The sequence below is a fragment of the Rhea americana genome, unplaced genomic scaffold (genome assembly GCF_003343005.1).
Source record: "Rhea americana isolate MKP2758 unplaced genomic scaffold, rheAme1 scaffold_272, whole genome shotgun sequence".
Classification (NCBI taxonomy): domain Eukaryota; kingdom Metazoa; phylum Chordata; class Aves; order Rheiformes; family Rheidae; genus Rhea; species Rhea americana.
In genome coordinates this window covers 816,185-837,351 of record NW_028186393.1, presented here as the reverse complement: position 1 = coordinate 837,351, position 21,167 = coordinate 816,185, and the positions used below count along the sequence as shown (strand labels likewise).

Here is a 21,167-nt window from a genome sequence, read left to right as displayed (position 1 = left end):
ATTTCCAAGCTGGTTAAGGTGCAGAGTACCTTTCTTATAGCTATGCTTAAATCTTTTCTATAAAGTCAGACAATATATGAAGAGACATGCCCATAAAATATGATAGGTAATCCTCACCATGGGAGAACAGGCAATGTGGTTGCTACTTTTGTGAAACAATATAAATGAAAAAATTATGGAGTACAGAGTTGTCCATCCTGCGTGACTACGCCATAAACCAAAGTCTGATGTGACTGAAATGTGTGTGTTCAGAGGGGATAGAGTGGTAATTTTCAGACAGGAGGTGACAAAGACTATAAAAATATTTTCTTGGCTTGCCATTTCCTTAGTATTTTTAGTAGAAAACTGCTGTTTGTTTTCCATGGGTTCTCTAAAGGTGGTTGGAAAGCAGGAGCATCCCTGCCTCCTGCCTCTTCCTTGCTCTCCCCCCTTTCCCCTAACTTGACTGTTACATCTTCTGTTCCACAGGGATGAGATTATATCTGTTTTGCGCACTTTGAAAAACAAATGAGTGCACCTTTGTGTAAATTAAGTATTATATATCCTCAGTAAAAGTCATTCACTGTTCTTTAACAATGCCTCCTATCCTCCCATATGTGTTCCGTAGAGGCACATGGATGGGAGATTTTTTTTTTGACTTAGTTTTTACCTTCTCAATGTCTTGTCCCTGTTGTTCTACATTAAGTATGAATGCTTGCTGAAGTGCATTATTGCTGTGCAGCAAATTCATGTGATCTCCTTCTTCCTTCTTGCTTGTTTATATGGCTTCTGTTCTTGATGTGCCTTTTGCTAAACATCTGAAGGCTTTTTATTTCTTAAATTGTGTTCATTAGAAAATTGTTGATCTGCTTTATATATACATATACATACATACATATATGTGTGTGTGTGTGCATCTACCGTTGTATAATGTGGTACTGTCTTTAAAAACCTGTATTTTAAGACTTAACCTAATTATTTCATTGAAAACTCTAGGCTAGTTTGGGTTTTTAATAGTTAGAGCAAGCTAATCATTGTGAGTAGCTTGTCAGTTCAGATACATTTCAGAAAAGTAATGAAATATATCCCGTGAGGGACATTGCGTAGCTTAATATGCCTATAATCATCTTCACAGATGACCATTCTCTTGAAGGGACAGCTGGATCCAGCAAACAGATTTTACAAGGTATGATCATAGGAATTATGTTTCATTACACATCTGTTTTCCGGATAAATGCCATCTTTTTCTAAGAGATAGTTTGTGAAGTCCCTTTACCAATGAACAGACAGTGCCATGCTCTATGCATGACTAGGTGTTGGCACGTTCCCTGAAGTCTAAATGGAATTCTATGTCAACCCAGTTTAAAAAGGAGATCCCAAAAGCTGGGATTGAGTTTATTCCTAGCACTGAAAAATTTACTAGTAGTAGAAGTGTAGAAAAGTGGTTAAAAGCAGAAATTTTAAGATATCTAATCACAACATATGCTCTGGAAATTAAGAAACTCTTATAGAATGCATTTGAAGAACGCAGATCGGCATAATCACTGAAGGGCACCTGAGCTTAAAACTTAAATTTAATAAAACTATTCCAGTTGGTTTAGACAAGATGATCACACACTCTATAATCTCTTTGCGAATAATTGGAGGCCATGATCTCCTGGGCAGTAGTATAAATAAATTACTGATGATTTACATGTCAGTTTTGAGCTTTGATTTCCCTGTTCCTTGATATGTTTAAAAGTTAGTGGCAGAGAAATGTACAGTGTAAGAAGTAGTAATTGTTTGACATACCCAAATATCCATGCTGTTTCATATCTTGATGGATGCTTTCTGGATTAGAGGTCATACTTTAGCTATTGTTTGTAGTCCTTGTAAGGGAGCATTTTCAACCTCTTCCAGTATTTATAGTACTATATTCTGTGTATATGTACTCAGTACTTTAATAATACGTATGAAAAGACTGACTTTCAAATGAAGGCATATTTTAACCAAAGCATATCAGAAAGACTCATTTTTCTGTAATTCTATTTTAACTTCTCAATATAGGCTTATTAGAAAAATCAGTTGAAGAGCTAATTTATAGTTGTGAGTTATTTTCCTGTGTGGAATCATTTCAGTCCAAAAAACTGTTTGGAAAGCTGTTTCTGAATGGCTATTCCTATCACTGCCAGCAGGGAGCTCCAAAAGATAAACTTTGGCTAGCTGCAAAATGCTTCTTATGTCTTTTCATGTCTTTTAAACTGATCATGAAAAATAACATATTAGATTGTCTATACTGTAATATGGCTGGATAATAAATGAAAAATTTTAATTTCATCTGTTAACGACAATATTTAAGTTGATAGCAAATGCCATGAAATATAACTTAATGCTAATTGCAGAAAACAATATGAATTCTTATATAACCATTCTCAATGGTTTATGTTTTAAGAATGTGTTGAAATCCTGTGATCACTTTCTGTATATTTGACCAAAAACTGAGAAGAATTTAACAAGCATAAATCATATTACAGTTCTTGCAACTCTTCTCCTCAAACTGTCCTTGAAATATTTCCATTTACTGTAAGAATATCAAGTTGTATTGATACTCAGTCTCTTAACAGGTGTATTTCTACACATTGTTGCGGACACACTTGGAAGTATTGGTGTAATCATATCTGCTATACTGATGCAGAACTACGGTCTAATGATAGCAGATCCTATTTGTTCAATGCTGATTGCACTACTTATAGGTGTAAGGTAAGTACTGACATCAGTGACTTTTGGTAGTATGTTTTGATGCTAGTTACAATGGCACAAATCACAGCCCAGAAGAACAGATCTATCTGCTTAAAAAATGCATTTACACTAATGCTTCACAATGTCTGCTTTTCTTCCAAGAGTGATATTTCCTCTATTCTGTACTGCTGTTTTGGCATGTTCTCACTTGAGTCATCTTGTTCTTCCTTTTGTACCTTTTAGCCCTGTTGGCATAATACTACAAGAATGTCTTTCAAGTTCAGAAATGTAGCACATGCTTATATAAACCAATGTACTGTATTAGTAAATGGAGCAGAATGGCTTCAGTGCAGCAGAGTCGAGCCTGTTGGCACAGGATGTATCCTTGTCTGTCCTTGTTGAATCAAGGCTGTTCTTTTCTTTTTTTCTTTTCTTTTTTTTCTTTTTGGAGAGGACCATTTCTTCCTTTGTATTTATATTCTCAGCCATCCCAATTCCTTTTAAGATCTGTTGGAAATACTTCAAGTAGTTGTGTGCTTGTGCTGATGTTGCTTACTAGGATCACTGTAAACGTGAAACTACTTGGATTAGATGAGACAAGCAAACATTTCATTCAGGGACACTGTGGTTGAGCAATGTCTGGCAACAGCTTCAATGGTGGTAGAGGGCAGAGTGCCACAACTTCAGTTACAAACTAACAGCTGAACACCTTTCTCTCTTTTTAACAAGGGGTGGGGGGGGAAAGCATGTTAGAGGAAAATCTGAAAAKCCTTTGSRGTTATTCTAGAACAGCACATTACATACACATGGTAGTGAGGAATAACGTACAATAAATAACGGTCTCGTGTCCAAAAGTGTAAATAAATACTATTAAACAACACAAAGGCGAACCCAAACTCTCAAAGAATATCTGTCTGAAATTGCAGTCATCTCATCTTGTTTAAGGTATATTTCAAGCCAAGTCATCAGCTGTCAAGTGTAAAACAGCTGTACTGTTTAAAAAMCCCCCTGCAGTTAGCCTCTGCACCACTGCTGTGCCAGCGTGAAAGAAAAATGAACTTGCCTCTGCTAACTGAAATGCAAATGTCTGCAGCGTTATCATAATGATCCTAGAGGTCATTTACAGTGATCCTGGACAATCAAAATAACATTATAGGGAGAGGTAAACGTTAAGGTCTGTGATCACGTCAAAGGACACATCAGACTGGCATCCYCTACCTTTYTGGCATMKRAWYAWWKRTSKMCMMGYWKWGTWKATSYMWKATWWGSYWTRTTWWWAMMATMYKMWTAKMRRMTYTMMMMSYYWCTKMYRWSWWYYTYMYKKKTKRWMRRMRYWSRRMMRMKTGMYWYWMKCAYTMRMRWRYKMTYKYMRAWWYCWKKKSTRKWKKWYWRTWMWYAMWSYYSKAYMMWYWMAAYATGWWKWWTWMARMAWMCWGTRWTYWMMTYWCMYAMMKYASMARTMRYKWMYYKMCMMATKKKWTWAMYKRSAYMTTCWRWWWTSSAWWWYWGAAKRTSYMRKTWAWMMMATKKGKMRRKWMRYKAYTKSTRMKKTRKGWRAKKWRAWYACWGKWTKYTKWAWWMWWCATRTTKWRWKKRTMSRRSWKTRWKWAYWRWMMWMYASMMMWGRWWTYKRMRAKMRYWYKYKARTGMKWRWRKCAMKYKKYYSWRYKYYKWYMAMMMRKRARRWWSWYRKMAGWRRSKKKKARAKYYKMTAWKMRKATKKTWWWAAYAWRSCWWATMWKRSATMWACWMWRCKKGKMSAYMWWTRWTYMKATGCCARAAAGGTAGRGGATGCCAGTCTGATGTGTCCTTTGACGTGATCACAGACCTTAACGTTTACCTCTCCCTATAATGTTATTTTGATTGTCCAGGATCACTGTAAATGACCTCTAGGATCATTATGATAACGCTGCAGACATTTGCATTTCAGTTAGCAGAGGCAAGTTCATTTTTCTTTCACGCTGGCACAGCAGTGGTGCAGAGGCTAACTGCAGGGGGTTTTTTAAACAGTACAGCTGTTTTACACTTGACAGCTGATGACTTGGCTTGAAATATAACCTTAAACAAGATGAGATGACTGCAATTTCAGACAGATAYTCTTTGAGAGTTTGGGTTCGCCTTTGTGTTGTTTAATAGTATTTATTTACACTTTTGGACACGAGACCGTTATTTATTGTACGTTATTCCTCACTACCATGTGTATGTAATGTGCTGTTCTAGAATAACCCCAAAGGWTTTTCAGATTTTCCTTTAACATGCTCTTTTGTTGTAACATGGGCTCAACTAATGATAGGATATATAACGGGTTTAGATAATATTTGAAAAAAAATAGGGCAAAACTAACTTCTGAGAGAGATTACACTGAAATTTTGTGATATATGCTTGCAAGCAAACGTTAAATTGATATTTGCAGGGGCTGTATCTAGCTCTGTTTTTTTAAATTCATTTTGTTGTTCAGTATTTAGTACAGTGATTCCTCACTGCATTTGTGGGCCTTTCTGCAACTTCAATAAATTACTTTGGCGGGGGGGGGGGGATTGATTCCTTTCTGCAGTAGTTTGGGGTTTAAATTAAACAGTTGTCTGCTGTTCAGGAGGAATGTTTATCAATGTCACTTGTGCAGAGCCGCCAGTYGAAGATTTGTTGTAACCCACTTATCTGGAAAATCTCCCCCTTACTAGCTAAACCAACTTTGACAAGGTGGGCTGGGAGCATACGTATGCCCCCAGATGTGGAAACATGCACATCTGTTTAAAGATCAGCATCTGTTCTTTGTGGCTGTAATAAAACAAGCACATTTTTGAGCRTAAGAGATGCAATCCAATAAAGTTCTTATCCAAAAGTCTTCATACTGTCTAGGGTTTTTGCCTGACTTGGAATCATAAAGATTTGCTTGTTTCAACTAGGGCTGAGTTAAAAGCCCCAAGGTGCCACCTCTCCCTACAGAAGTGCTTTAGCTGATTCATTTAAAATTGAAAAGTATTACATTTTATTGCTGATCTCCCAGAGCTAACTTGCACAACTCCACATTTTAAGTATATGAAGTTGTCCATTTTCATTTTAGTTGCCTACTTAAACCTCTGGTTCTACATTTAATGTATTGGTTATTAACTAAATTAGAGAGATGATAATGTCTGCACTACTACTGCTGATGTTACCATCAGCTGTTGGTGAAAGCAAAACCTTGAGCTTGGATCATCCGCTTTGTCTTTGAGTACTCTGAAGCATTGAAGTCAGTCAGCTGGAATTGCAGAATCTGTCTGGGAATGCTTTTGTTCTTGGCTGTCAACTAGTTTGGAAAGGAGACTGCTTTCTTAGGAGAATGTCAGTTTTTTGTGTTGACAGGTATGTTTCCCCTTGTTCTGGTTGCAGTGCTAATTTTATCTCCCTTGACTATTCTTTGGAGGATATCTGTTACCTAAGAGTTAACTGGAATCGATTTTACTATCTAACTGCAGTCTGTTGCGTTGGAATGAGAGAGAAAATTCTATTTTTGAGTGCTCATACTGGCCTTCTGTCACTTGTTTTCATATGTCATAATACCATAAGACCTGTTTAAATACAGATACTTTCCTATCACCAGGAAATAACTTAGGGAGCAAATTATGGATACAGCAGATGGCTATATCTGAAATCATGATAGGAGAGTTGTCCAGACTTTAATCCTTTCTGTTAATTTTTAGATCGTGAGGATAAACTATTCTCAGTGTTATGATTTAGAAAACCTACTGGTTGTATATGAAATAAAGCATGTGTTGAGCAAATGGTTTTCATAAATTTGAAAATTCCCAATAAAATATGAGCTAGGAAATGAGTTTTTATTGATGTTGATTGAAGTCTTTCTACTCTAAGGGAAGAATGGTAAGAGGAATGTAGGTTATGGTGCCAGTTTGGATATATATCCAAAATATGGATATGGAGAATGGRTTTACCTTCTTAAATGTACTTTGAGAGGATCAGGTAACTCTTGCAATTTACTTTTGGTACTGCAATGAGCTGTGTTTTAGTTGAATGCCTGAACATACTGTGTTCATAAAGTTCTTAAATTTTAAATGCAAAATGCTTAAATCTTAGGAATGTGCATAGAGCATTTGGCATAATCCAGATGTATCTGGTGAAAGTGTAAACTATATGAAGCTTATTTAATTAAACTGAATAGTAGTGCTTTTGACATCCCATTTATAGCTAAGGTTTGAGATAAAAGGCTGAAGATGATAGTGATGATGCCTTTTGAGGCACATGAGACTCTCTGAGGGGCATTTTAGTAGCTTGCTTTTTACCAAGAAAGTTTTCAAGAAAATAAGGTGAAAAACAACAGGCAAACTAAGATATTGAGAAGAAAACTACTGTGTAATTGGTGAATTTGTTTGATACCTATCACATTTTTAATAGATTGAGATTATTGTTTGCTTTTTTTTGCCAAGTAAAAATGTGTGTGTGATACTTAATCTATTAGAGATTTGGCTTCAAAAATGTATCCTCTAAGTTACTGTAGTGGTAAGTAGTGGTTTGGTTTAGCTTAATTACATAAAGTGTGGTRCATAATTAGGTGGGAGGTTTGAGCCAGGGCTTTTTTTACCGTCTCCCTTCTGGGATACCTTTGTATCCAAAGAGAGGGAAGAAAGGCAGGACACAACCCCTTTTTCCCTTCTTGGAACTGTCTAGTAGACCAAGAGAACAGCTAAGCAGTTGCATGTGAGTGTGGAGGGAAATGATGTTCTCACTGGATGTTGATCTTAATCCAGAGCTGCTCATATATAGGTGAAATAACTGTTCATTCATTTTATGCTTGAATGTGTCTTTTCTTCAATGTAGCGCAGTCCTCTAACTTGATTACTGGAGTCATGCTTGCTCTGTTAGTGGGTCTTCTGCTCTGCTCAGTTCTCTCAAATGATGGCAACACTTCCCAAAAGAAATCACAAAAACATCTCTATAGGGTGACTGAAGAACCTCTCACTTACAGTATAGAGAAAGCTGTGCAGCATCTAATTTGTGACCTRTTCGGTCATGTACAGATGCACACATAGTTGAACAACGCCTCTTCAGAGAAATAAAGCAGTGCTTTGAATTCAAATAGTTGAGCCCTCCTGTACATAACAGCTCTAATCAGTGTAGACTGTCGGCTGCTAACATGGTCAGCTCCGTGTTCCTGTGATCTTTCACTAACGCTGCTCTAAGGTCACATACTCTCTGCCTGGCTCCTCTCAACTTAGTGTAGGATGTTCTGGCTATGCAATGGAAATACGATGGGGGATTTTGTTGAGGTTGTCTTTTCACTGAGAAACAAATAGAATTTTTTAAGTTTAGTGGAACAGAGCTCACATAGTTTTTACTATAGTACAGTGAGGTAAGATCAGCACTTCCCTTTAGTTGACCATGACTGTCTACATCCCAGTAAAAACTTGTCTTCACTGAGTTTATACAGAAATATTGTTTAAACCTATTAAATATCTTGCTTTAAAATTCATCTTTTTGGAGGAAAGAAAAATAGCCCAAATATTACTGTTTTGATATGGAGAAAGAAAGGCATGAAATCAGATATTTTCCACTTTGTAAATTTCATTATTGTGTTACTTGCTGGAGAGAGTTGCTTTTTCTCCATTTATTTATTTGAGTCTTGACAAGCAGAGTGCTTGGTAGCTTGTGGTTTCTCAATTGGAGGGCTATATCCTGTAGGCTTTTAAAATCTCTGCATCATAAATCCATGGCCAGTTCTGAGGGCTGAGGCTGCTGTGGTAGGGTTCTTCTGGAGTTTTTAAGCGGTCCCAGATGCTCCAGCGTATCTAGTGAATCTGATGAATCTGATTTCTTTTATTACTTTTTGTACTGTCTCATGAATGTGTCTATTTAGTTTAAAGATGTAAATAGGACATACTGAATAGACAAATCTGTTCTTAAATGCTTAATGATCATTTTGTTTGAAGTCCTTTAAAAAAAAAACTCACTCTTTTCAGGTTTTCTCCAAGATATTTTCTCAAAATGTAATTTGCTTGAGTCAATAAACAATTACCTAAGTCTTTAACTGCTTTAAAAATTTAAAACTAAATGTTTATTTCTTTTAGGTAGAAATATTCCAAAATACTGAAGCAATTTTAGTATTTCCATCAGCTATGTGATACTAGTCATCAAGCAAAAACTATGGCTCCAGTATAAGGCAGGAAGCTTGTCAGAAACCACTATTAAGCTGTGTGTTTCTAGAAAGGCACCGTAGACTAAATATGATACTTGATTGGGTAGAGCGTGTGGATTGCATAGTAGTAGTCAAAGAAATTAAAGCAGTTAACTTCAGTTATTTAGTGAAGTAGTTTTCTTGGGTTACATCATTTTTACATAAAACCTAGAGCTGCCTTAGCCTGATGTAATGCAAAAGAGCTTTAGGGGAGAACAAACCTGTAACGTTTGTGGTGTAGAAGTATGAAAACTGACTTTGTTTTTAAGTTAATGCTTTGCTTGACATGCAATTTTAAGCAGATTGTCCTAAGTTTTTAAATGAAGTGCTGTATTCACTAAGATTCAGAAGGAATGCTCTGCAGTAAAACTCTCCTGAACTAGCGTGTTTGTAGTTGGACTTGTTTTGAGCTGTCGTCGTTAAATGGCGTGCACTACCTTTATTTACAAGGTGATGGTACCGGCCAGCCTCAGTTGAGGATCAGAACCCTGTTTTGCTAAGAATATGTCCATTGAAAATGTGATTTGTGCCTTAGATAGTTTCCTCACAAGGAAATAAGATATTCAATCTGGTAATTCACGCATTAACTGCCACCTGTATTGTCTTTTCTGAGATTTTTCTTACCTTTATAAGCTTCAGAGTTTTTTTTTTTCCCATGGAGACAACTTAATTTCTCTGAAATTTCATGTCAGCTCTCTGTAGCAACTCAGAAAAGGGTATAGCTGTAACAAGTGGTATTTTCTTTTGAGTGAAAGAATAAATCCCATTTCCTTGATGACTGAGGTTGTTAAAATCATAAATAAAGGTGCATGTTCCTTATCAGCTCAGTACATGGCTGTGTAAGAATCAGTGCTAATGTTAAATGGTAGAGTAAAAGGTGTTCCTAGCCTTCAGTTAGCTTTCATTTCAAAGTCAAAATCCCCCCCCCAAAAAATCTAATAATGAATGTTATTATTAGTGATAATAGTAATATTTAATTACTAGTGATTAGTAACAATGTCATTATTACTAGTATTATCAGTACTGCTGTAACAATAGTACTGCATAATTATGAGAATGGATTGTGTGAAATTGGAAAAGTAAATATTAAACTTTTCAGTTGTAATCCTTGTCTTCAGGAAAGCCTGCATTTTGCTTAAAATTGCCATTGCCTAATGGATTTTTTTTTTAATAAAACTTAAAAGTTTTGAAATAAGTTGACATTCTTGGCACTGCAGATATGGGTGGAGGCTGGAAATGTATGATTTTGAAATCGCACTTTACTTTTTAGGCTACTGTACTTGAAGAAAGAAACATAGTTGGCCTCAAGTCCTAGCAGGGTTCGTTTACATTCTACAAAACCTATTACAAATATCCTTTGTTTTTCGTAGTATTGACAGCAATAAATGAATATCCTGTTTGTGGTCTGCCTACAATGAGTATGTAAAGGGTCTTCATCCCTTTGGTTTTTTTTTCAGTTTTGACTCTAAAATGATGCTAATGCTAGACAATATTGCTGTCTAGAACTATATGAGCAGTAGCGTAAACGATAATGGACTGAAGTGGGCATGAGTCTATTATTTGAATGTGATACAAGTTGGTTGTGATTCTAATACTTTCTTATATAGAATGTTTGGTTTGGATTGTTAATCAAGCCATATGTAGTTGCTGCAAACTGGATTCATCAAATTCATGTCAGTGGATTTTACCTGTTTCAACACCTTCATTTTCTCTGTAACTGTGCATGTGCAAGTGTAATGTGCTTTCTTGCTGTTAACTCTTTTTGCACCCACTAGCCATTTTTACTGTTGTTGCTTTTTGTAGAGGGTATGTTAATGTCCTGTATCTTTCTGCGGGTTAGTACCTCTTCCAAATCCTATTGCCCTGTGTAATATTGTGATACAGTAGATTTTGGTGATCGGAACCAGTTGAAAAATTTTACCTGCTTTAATAGCAAAACTTAGGGAGTGTTTACACATGAAAAAAACCCTCAGTGAGAATTCTGCATTATTTTCCTTAATAGTCTTTGTAATTAAAAAATAAAATAAGAGGAAGTATCAGCACAATAGTTGCTGCAGATACAATCACGTGTATTTTGCACTACTACTGACTAATCAAAAAGAAAAAGGAAAGCTTGGTCAAACTCTAACCGCGTTTTCAGCCTGCTTGGTAGTATCATCTTTTCTAGTGTTCGTGTGTGTGTGTGTGTTTGGTTTTAGTCACATGAGATGCAACTAATACTCTTAGTGCCTCCTGATGATTAAGTGATATTGGGCTTCCGCTTGTGTTTGAAAAGAAAAGTGAGCTTTGTTTTTGAAACAATGGAAAATCAGAGAGAGCATAAAACTCTGCATTCTATAATTTGTCGTGTTAGTTTGGCTTACCCTAAAAGAATACCTCGTATGATAAAAGTGTCTCTCGGGGTGTAGAGATGTGTGCATGGGCTTTTGTGCTCTTGCAGAATTTGTGAGGCCATATCACATCACTGCAGCTGTCTTTTGGTCTTTTCAGCTTAACAAAAGGTAAATTTATAGTTGAACACTGTGCCCGAGAAAGATGTGACCTGGGATATGCTTCAACATTCATCTACAGTGTTAAGCCGCTTTCTTACTTAGTTGTATTATTTGGACTCTTCAAGATGTTACTGTTTCAGTTAAACACCACGGTTTTGGGTTTCTTGTTAAGTCTGGATAAAAGTTATAATTTGTGGAAATTATTGCCAAGTATTTGTACAGGAGGTTTCTCTTAAAGCCTTAGTATGGAGCCATTTTAGAAAACAAATCGGATAAATCTTGCCAGCAAGAATACAAACTTTTAAACTATAATGCCTGTGCTAGGAGTGGAATGTCTTTCCTCATTCACTTTTTATTTATTAGTCGAATTTGTGCTAATGGTTCTATCAGATTTTAAGTGCTGCTTAAAATTGAACACCATCGCTTGGCAGGAAGAGACAGTATTTAGTGCTTGCACACACCCTACCAATGCTGTAGACTCCACCTTGGAAGCCAGTTTCTTAAAGTAAAAGCTTTTCAGAATTAAGCAACTCTAAATTTAAATATATCTTCAGCTGAATAGCTCTCTAACAGGGTTTTAACTTCTCCTTTTCAGTGTGTGTCCTGTTCCAGAATGAATCAACCAGTTTCACTGACCAAATTGTTTTTAGAATGGGCACCACTTGCTAGTTTTAAGTTTCCATAGGTTCTCTCTCCAAATCTCCCAATTGCTGATTCATTTCCATTAGACCAGATAATGTACATTCATTTTATTGGATAACCTAAATATTTCATTCAAATCAGAAGCATTTTGTTCAGAGTTTTTACATGGATATTCTTCCCAGTATCTTTCAGTAGAAAAGCTCATTTTTTTTCAGTACTTTCCCTCGGAAAAGATTTGCAGGTATGCATACCCCTGTGCAGGTATGTTTGAAGCTTTTGGGTGCATATTGTTGGAGGGGCATTGATAAATTTATGGGGATAGTGGCACTATTCAAAGATTTTGTGATTAGTTTACATCTTGAACTTGTGTGTTGATCTTTCAAGGTTATTATTAAAAGCAAGCCTGCATTTTTAACTTGTCAGTTAAACTGAATCAATTAAGCAATGGATTATTTGGCACTTTAGCTTCCTTTAATGTAGGTTATTTAGTGAGGGGGGAACACTGATAAAAGCAACAACTTCCCTACACTTCTGTAATCTGCTGTCTGCTGAATGCGACGCCCTGTAAGCTTACTTTAGACAGATGAACGTTCAGGGTATTGCAGTGTGTTCAGCTATCTTGGTGACAGGTCCGTCTTAAGCATCCTCTGCCTGCTCCTAATTGCTCCTTCCTATTTCTAAACTSAAGCAGTACAACTGTGTGAGGCACATTGGGAGTGCATCCGGCGGTGGATTTGGCTGAAAGAACAGGTGTAGGGGCCGAGAGGCTTGCTCTGAGAGTGGTTGTTTCTCCAGCTTGGCTCCTTGCACAGGAGCCCTGCACTCCCTGCCCCGCTGGGGATTAGCAGAGAGGTGAGCTGAGGAGTGGAGGCTGCACAAATTGGCATCGCTTCTGTGTACAAATGGAACGATGCCTTTAAAGATGGAAGGGAATGGTTAGGTCATGCTCTTCACTATCTTTGAGTATATAGTTGTTTTCTGCAGTGCATTCTGTATTGCTCCATGTGGTTTTAAAAGAGACTTCTGCAGTTTCCTTTAATAGACAGCCTAACTGATGTCTTACAAATTTTTTTCTGTGTGATTTTTTTTCTCTTAATCTCACTGCTCATGTACTTCAGCTGTGATGGCAGTATTGGATGGTGAAATTTAGCTTACAGCTTCTGAAATGTATCATCAGTTTTGCTGGAGATTGTACAATAAGTACTTGAAACTAGATTGTTGTTTAGCTTTCAACATTGGGCTACAGATTTTTAACATCTTCCTGAAAATTATAGGATGCATTAGTGAACCAAACATGATAGGCTAATCCTAAACAAAGTTTACCATACTGAATACTTAAAAGAACAAATTTTTAGTATTGGCTTCAGCGTATAGCCCTACTGGTCTCCTGTTTTTTAGGTAGTTTTGTGAGCGTTATTTTTTAGTTTGCTGATTAAACAAGACTATGCAGCCAGGAGGGAACCTCTAATTGTTTCCAGATGTTTAATGTTGGAGCTTGGATAAGGCCCTACACTTAGTTCACTTCAAGAATATGCTAAGCTGTCTGCTTCTGACAAAATAATTTTGTGATAGTTGGACTGATCCATAGTAATTTTGTTTTATGACCTCCCCATTATTATCTTAGTTCATAAGAAAAATATGCCTTAAGCCAGAYACAAAAGCAAAAATGGTTTCACTTGCATATTTTATGATTGTTTGTGATTGCCTTTGAAGTAGATTTTGCCTCTGAGCTATAGTTACCAGCTGCTTTGTCACATAAGTTTTAAGACACTTAGAGACTCCATCCCAAATCCCATAATTACATTGTTAATCTGTGATTGTCCACTGGTGGTCTCTGTGAGAAATCTGAGGGAGCAGTATTCTTGCCTTTAGTGAGACACTATAGCAATTTTCTCAGCTTTTTTGTAGCAGGTTTTCATGGCAGCTTTATCAGTTTCTAGTGAAACTACTAAAGTGAAATTCTTCAAGAGAGTGAAGGAATGTTGTGTTACAGCTTATTCTATATGTTTTGAAAATATGATAATAACTTTCTTATTTCTTTCTAGTGTTGTTCCACTTTTAAAAGAATCCATTGGAATTTTGATGCAGCGAACGCCTCCTTCCCTGGAAAATGCTTTGCCTCAGTGCTATCAGAGGGTGAGCTCTTATTCTTGGGCTGTTTTTGCTTAAGATCTAACTGCTAACTAATTGAGCCTCAATTGTGTATTCTGAGGATGTTTTGCCTGTAATGGCCATGAAACCTTCCTTAGATTCTATAATGGAGATACCATTTTGATTCTTTTATTTCGGAAGTCCTAAATTGCATGTAATAGGTTCAACTCAATTTGTGTCCTAAAACATATTACATTGGTTTAGAAAAATAGATCCCAAAGCCTTTCCTTTCCAAGTACTTTGTGCTGATGAGTAGTGCGTAATGTTCCTGTTCCATTTTGCTCAGGATAGTTTTTGTCTCCCTCTCCATCTCCTTCTGTCTTTAGGAAAGTGAGGTAGCTTTAATGCTGAAAGTCTGTATCACACTGTATAGGTTACCCTGGATTTGATGTCTCCCAGTATTCCTCTTTAACTTATCTGCTACTGTGTCATGTTYTGAACATTCAGTGTGCCTTTGCGAGGTTAATAAAATGCATGTGTGGAAAAAATGCCACTGTTTCAGATTGCAGTTGTCACATGAAGRGTTTGCTAAACTGGGACAGAGAAAAAAGAATTTTGTTGGGACAGACCTAAACCCTTGCAAAATATTTACAGAAATACAATATATTAGTATTCCTGTTAGTAGTTAGAATCTCTCACAAAATGTTTATGGGAAAATTCCTGGCTAACCTCTGCATTTGCAAAAATTACTGTTTAAATTTGAGATGGCATTCAGTTAAGTAATTTTGTGTCTCTTCTCTCTTGGACAACTGTTTTCAGAAATGTACAGCAGATTTCAGTAAAATATATGTAGAATACAATTATTCTGTATTTTCCTTATAACCATAGAGGCAGTAATAAGGAATTTAAGTGAAATACCACGAACTGCATAGTGAACTAGCRGAGGTAAAAGGATGCATCAGCTTCTAAAATGTTTTATAGAAAAACATAGTGTATATAAATGTTTTTTCAGAAATACGTTYTTTCAAAAGTTGCTTGTCTTTTAGGTGCAGCAGTTGCAAGGAGTTTACAGTTTACATGATCCACATTTCTGGACCCTCTGTACAGATGTTTACATAGGGACTTTGAAATTACTAGTAGCTCCTGATGCTGACGCAAGGTGGATTCTAAGCCAGACTCACAATATTTTTACTCAGGTATGTCTCTTGTCAGTGGAAATGGTGCACATGTTGAAGTGTGTATCACCTTTCTCATGATGTGATGTAATTCTGATCCAAAAAAAAGTGTTTCTGGTTTTGGTATAACTACTGAAAAAACTTTATGCTGTGAAGAACAATTTCAAAAATCTTGTGTAGTGAGGTAGAATTGCTGTGCCTCTCTGCATTAGTTTTTGCCATTTATTGGAGTTAACAGTTTTAGCTTTCTGAAGTGTATCASATGAAAGTGAAGCCCTATATTGATTGGTGAGAAACCAAGAAAGTAGATGAGGATTCCCTGCAGGTAAGATTTTTGACCACAGATTGGACCTACTTCATTTTTCACTGTGCTGATGCTGTATTTGTCATTCATTGCTATTCCCTAAGAAGCCACATTTTTTTGCCTATTTTGTGTTGTCTTTTAGTAACATCCATGCTATGGTGGTGGTCATTGGTCAAGACTTAACTAGTAGTTGTTATCTTTTGATGTATCTTTACATCAAAACTTTAGTATCTTTTTATATAAAGATAGTGACGTATTTGATAGCATTTGAAGCTRATAGGAAATGTTGGAATTCTTGTGACCAATAGAAACCTTATTGGAAGCTGATAGTTCTTGCCTAAAGAAGATCAAAATGTCAGAAACTTYAGCCATTTTTTCTATTGCTTCTATATATATTTAACAAATAAAAAAAATCATTTTGGTTACCTTTTGAAATGTATGTACTGGATATGAATAGTCTATAAGCAAAATCTAGAGTCTGTTATGCATGATGATGATAAAACTAAGGAAGGCCATCTAAACCTTGTTTCCTACAACTTTAGAGAGGAGAAATGGTTTGATGCAGTTCACATGCCTAGAGAGTTACCAGAAGTTATTTTGGCATGTCATGTGAATTCACTGTAGCCATTCTTATTTCTTGCTTAAAACTTAGCTTACAATAGGTTCAAACAACAAATCTCATGTTAGGTTCTTAGGCTTTGCTCCATTTTAAACTGACAGGTCTTCAAGCAGATAACCTTTGAGGCAGATAAATTTATACAAAGGAAAGTAAGAATCGCATTTGTGTAGCGATTTGTGACGTAGTTGTTATTTAGGGTGAATCACAAAATGTAATAAGGCAAAGCTAATGTCAATATACATTTACTGCATGTGCATTTTCTCACTGTACAAAGAAACATGTATGCATACAGCTCTTTAACACTTTGAAAGTTTACAAATTGTCAGTAATTCAATGATTGATTTACTAAATATGGGAGATGCATTACAGAGTAACAAGATACTAAGTTCCTTGTAAGGTAACTTTCTGGAGTGAACTGTTGTTCAGGAGAGTTAAAATTGTTTTGGCTTTTCRGTTTCTGTTAAACTCACCTTTTCTTATCTGCAGGCAGGAGTAAGACAGCTTTACGTACAGATAGATGTTGCAGCCATGTAGTCAATTTCTAAAATAGAGCTGTTGGACCAAAGCTTTCTGTACTGTACATACTTCTCAAGACAATTGCCTCCACCACTGTTCCGGAATTGACTGAATAGACTTCTGCCTTTGGGCTACTGATGGAGTTCACTTCTAAGGAGTAAATATTGAATGAATGTCATAGACTTTGGGTCTTGTCATTTTGTGGCCCCTAAACTTGTCAGTTTTTTGTGGGGTCTTTTTTTACTTACTAGGTTTGTTCCAATAGGAAACTAACATTGTGGTACTGGAAACCCTGTCATGTCTTCAATGAAGCTGCTGAAACCACTGCTCATTCCCATAAAACCAGTGTTATCAAAAATTGGAAACTTGTTTTGTACATAATGTCACAATGGCTGACATGCTTCAATGTAATTCTGTTTGTACAATTGTTTGTACTTTGCAAACTTAATGAACCAAACCATATTGGGTTTTCAAAGTGCCTTTTATATCAGARGTATTTGCCAGCATAGGTATGGAACATCAGAGGGTTTCATTACTTTTACAAATATMTCTTGTATGCAGTCTAATATTTACTAGTGATGTACGTGGGTTTTTTGTGTACTTACATAACTGTAGATGTTAGACTTTCATTACTCTTGTGTCTTACCAAACAGAAAAAATATGGTTCTAAATGCTAAATGTAAAAGGCAAAGCTATTGTGAAGAGGCTTGTTTCCAAAACAAACTGGATACTTTGTGGTACATCTCATGTGGAAATTATTTTAATCAAAGTATTAGACTTAAATTCAATTCCTAAGTTTCTTTATCCTGTTACAGTAATGAAACATTACATGATGCTACCCGTGTTCATAGTCACCAAAAGACCAAGCAGTTGAGGTAAGATGCTGGTGACAAAAGCAATGCCTAAAGCTTTTTAATCTTCCAAATTGTGCAGGGAAAAGAAAAGAATTTAATCACTAAGTTGTGTGAAAACTTAGTCTCCTTGATTTTAATAGACTGCAGAAATTTTTATTATAGATTGGTGAGGTAACTGTTGCTCTTCCAAATATTAAAAATAAGTGTTCCTAGTGGAGAATTCTGAAATGGAAATAAGGATCACTTTTCACGTTATTTAAAATTATGCTTTTCTAAGTTGACAAGTCTGATATTTTTGATTTTAGCTGTCCCACTGTAACCTTGTCTGTTTTCTCAATGCAGTAATTTTTTTTCCAGAAACATYAGTCAATCATACTTTTCTAGCATTTACTTTCATTTTATATTTTCATATTTGAGTGGTATTTTCAAATACAATCTGCTAGACTTGGTATTACAGCTGATGACTCTGAAATTGTAGTAGTTAACTTGGTAATGGAAGATTTTAGAAATGGACATTTTACAAACAACATTGTGGAGTAAAACAAGATGAAAGCATTCTTATGAAAAATCATAGTTGCAACTGATTGGTGTGGATTTTAGGTGTATTCTTCTGGCAGTCGATATGGGGAAATACTGAAATCAAGGCCCTCTGAAGCTGACAATGTCTGTGTAGTAAGTGCTAGGCACTATGAAAATATCTAAGATTCATTTGCAGAAACTGTTTGCTACTATGATATTGCTGAAATCATGATAGAGAAGAACTGTTTCTTTCATTCCTTTCTSTTGCTTCTGTATGGTATCCAAATTCTGATCTCTTTCCACATGAAAATACTGATAACTGCTAAATTGATGCATCAGTTGAGATGCAGAAACATGATTGTTAGACTGAACAAAGCTTAGGTCTGTTCACTTTAGCTTGTAACTGGAACTGAAAATTGAGTATAAACAAATCATAGTAGTAAAAAGCCATGTACCATTTTGAAGCTTTACAGTCCCGTTCTTCCATGCACATCCCAGTCTTCAAACCCTTCTTTGTCTCTCTTACTGGTTTCTGACCCTATTCAGTTTTCCTGGGAATGCAGCTACACTGTTCTGTATCCCTCTCCTCTGGCCTTCAGCATGGCAGCCCCATCCAGCTCACTCCAGCACTCGCGTTGCTCACGCTGTGCCAGGCCTGCAGTTCTGCAGTGGAGGACGGCATCTGAAGGCTGCACAGGCGGGGAGGGAGGGTGCAGGAATTCACTGAACAAATCTGGATATCAATTCAAGATATCATTCGCATATCTGAACACAGAAAACCTAGTTAAAAGACAGAGTTGTGATAATAAGTGCCAAGACCTCTCACACTGGTTTTGTAGCACGTTACATATTTCTTGTTTGTTGGTGGCATGATTTTTTTACAGGTAATATTACTATGATCTGAAGCTATAAACAAATCATTTTAAAAGCAAGCACTAGCCAACTTCATAGCAACTGTATCATGATTCAAGAGCACACTTTGGTTTAAATCATTGTTTAGCAGTGTGGTGTGTATTTCAGGTCTAGGCTTTCTAAAGTACTGTAGTGCCACCTAAGTTGTTAGGCCTGGCCACTGTTTTACTTTTCCTAATGAAAAGACAATTGCTATGACTTACTCTTAAGTCTCCAAGTGAGAGTCTACCTGGGTTGTAGTTGGATTTTGTTAAGCTGTAAATCTACAGACTTTTTAAATACAACAAATGGAGTGAAAAAGCTTTTAAGCTCGTTACAATCACAAAAACTAGTTTTAATCATATTCTGAAGTCTTCGTATTGCCTATGAGGATTTTCTTATTTGACTGTTGGAAACACACACATGCAGGTCTGGATTTTCTAACCAATATAACGTAGAAACATTGTCATCCTTAAAAGTAATGAAGCAAGTATGAAGATATGTATCATTTGTTAAATATAATTTTGAGGGTCATATAGGGAAGCCAGTTTCAAAGCAGACTTAGCCTTTTTAGCCAAGAGATTCTACAAAAGACAGTAGATATATCCAATAATTAAAAATAATCATATTTAGAATGTCAATAAGCAGAGTGACAGCTGATTTTTTCACCTACTTGCTTTGGCTTTGGAAGACTACAMATCATGCAACTGAAAGTGAAAGCTTTCATATCTTGAACATTATTTTGTGTTTTGCTTGTTACATAATACTTTGCTTATTATAAAACTTTTCCTTTAACATGTTAATGGAGAAGCTTGCCTTTTTTTTTTTTTTTTTTTTAACAAAAATACAGATTTGTATGAAAGACTAACATGCAGTGATGGATGAGTATCTGCAGATAATCTGCTAAAATTGACTTTACTGGTCCCAGTACTAGATTTTGAACTAAGTTTTCCAAACACACTTTTCTTATGTTTTTATGTAGCTGAAGATTACCTACCATAGGGTTATTGGTCTGCATAAAGGATTTTCTTCTGTGACTGAAGACAGCAACTTAGATCCATACTGTCCCAAAGGCTAAGTCTACAAGCAGCATACTTTTTACAGCTGCTGCATTTTACTGCTGCAAAAATGTTATTTCCATTTTCTAAGCAGCAGTCTGTGAAAGTCTGAATTGCATTTCTGGAGAGTTAAAAAAAAAAAAAAAAAGAGTTTTGGCGTTTTGTATTTAAAATGCCCCAAATCTTTGGCATGCTAAACAATGGTGGAAAAAAACTGTTCTTAAGAGTATACATAGTGAAAAACCAATTCTTTGTAAGCTAATTCTGACAACTTACACTTATGGATAGGACTTGTTCTTTATACAAATAGGGCCCAGATAAAGAGCCAGACTACTTATGTGATTTGCTAAACAAATGCAAAAAGTGCTGGTCCAAATAAATGACCATAGTGACCAAATGATTTAAACTTTGGTTTCAGTAGAAAAATTCCACAATCTCATCACTTGGAAGAGCCAATGACAATGTCCATTGTGGTATTCTAAAATTTCTAGCTGTTTTACAAGTGGTTCTTGTTTGAACTATTTCTACTAATAAAATGGACCTTAGTTTTAATATTCTTAATTTTTTTCTGAAAAAGTAAAGGTGGGTTTAAAGATGGAGGAAAGAAATGGTTGTTCTTTTAACTTGTTGGTAAGTAAGCTTGTTGAGAAGCTACTGCTGAACTGCAGTTTTCTTATCCTTAAACTACACTTGTCAATCAAATCATGAAGTTCATGGCTTTTCCTTCATCCTGAGTGCACATTTAAGTTGCAGAAACCTTGATGCTTTCCTAAAATGCAAATTAAGTTGGGCATTACTCTTTATTAAATGCAAGTCCTAACCACTACTCATCTAACAGGATCTTTAAATACTAGTTCAGAGCAACAGTTTTAGTTACTAATTAAGCAAGCACTATCTTGTTCTCTGCAGCAGCTATCAAAATGGCATTGCTATGATTCTTGTTATCCCACTCCTTTTAAGTGTGATTTAGAGGAGTAAGTAAAGAGGGACGTGTTATATATATTTCATAACCCACTTCTCTGACCCCTAATACAGACTCACTGGTTAATTTCTCCTTTACATTTGTCCCAAAATCACTGTCTGCATCCTCCTGGGAGTTTCTTTGGGTTTTCTCCTCTTTTCAAGCTTAGTTGCAGTGAC

At 36.0% G+C, this 21,167-nt stretch overlaps 1 protein-coding gene across 1 annotated transcript in view; it reads left to right on the top strand.

The window, feature by feature from the left end:
* The window catches only part of SLC30A7 (solute carrier family 30 member 7), a 31,162-nt gene extending 12,709 nt beyond the window's left edge, over positions 1-18,453 (top strand). Inside the window, exons 7-11 of the mRNA XM_085308250.1 lie at positions 1,115-1,165; positions 2,583-2,718; positions 14,046-14,136; positions 15,138-15,287; positions 16,676-18,453. Of these exons, the coding sequence (XP_085164376.1) occupies positions 1,115-1,165; positions 2,583-2,718; positions 14,046-14,136; positions 15,138-15,287; positions 16,676-16,723 (476 nt within the window). The 3' untranslated portion in view covers positions 16,724-18,453. The remainder of the gene's footprint in view (positions 1-1,114; positions 1,166-2,582; positions 2,719-14,045; positions 14,137-15,137; positions 15,288-16,675) is intronic.
* The last annotated feature ends 2,714 nt before the right edge of the window (positions 18,454-21,167 follow it).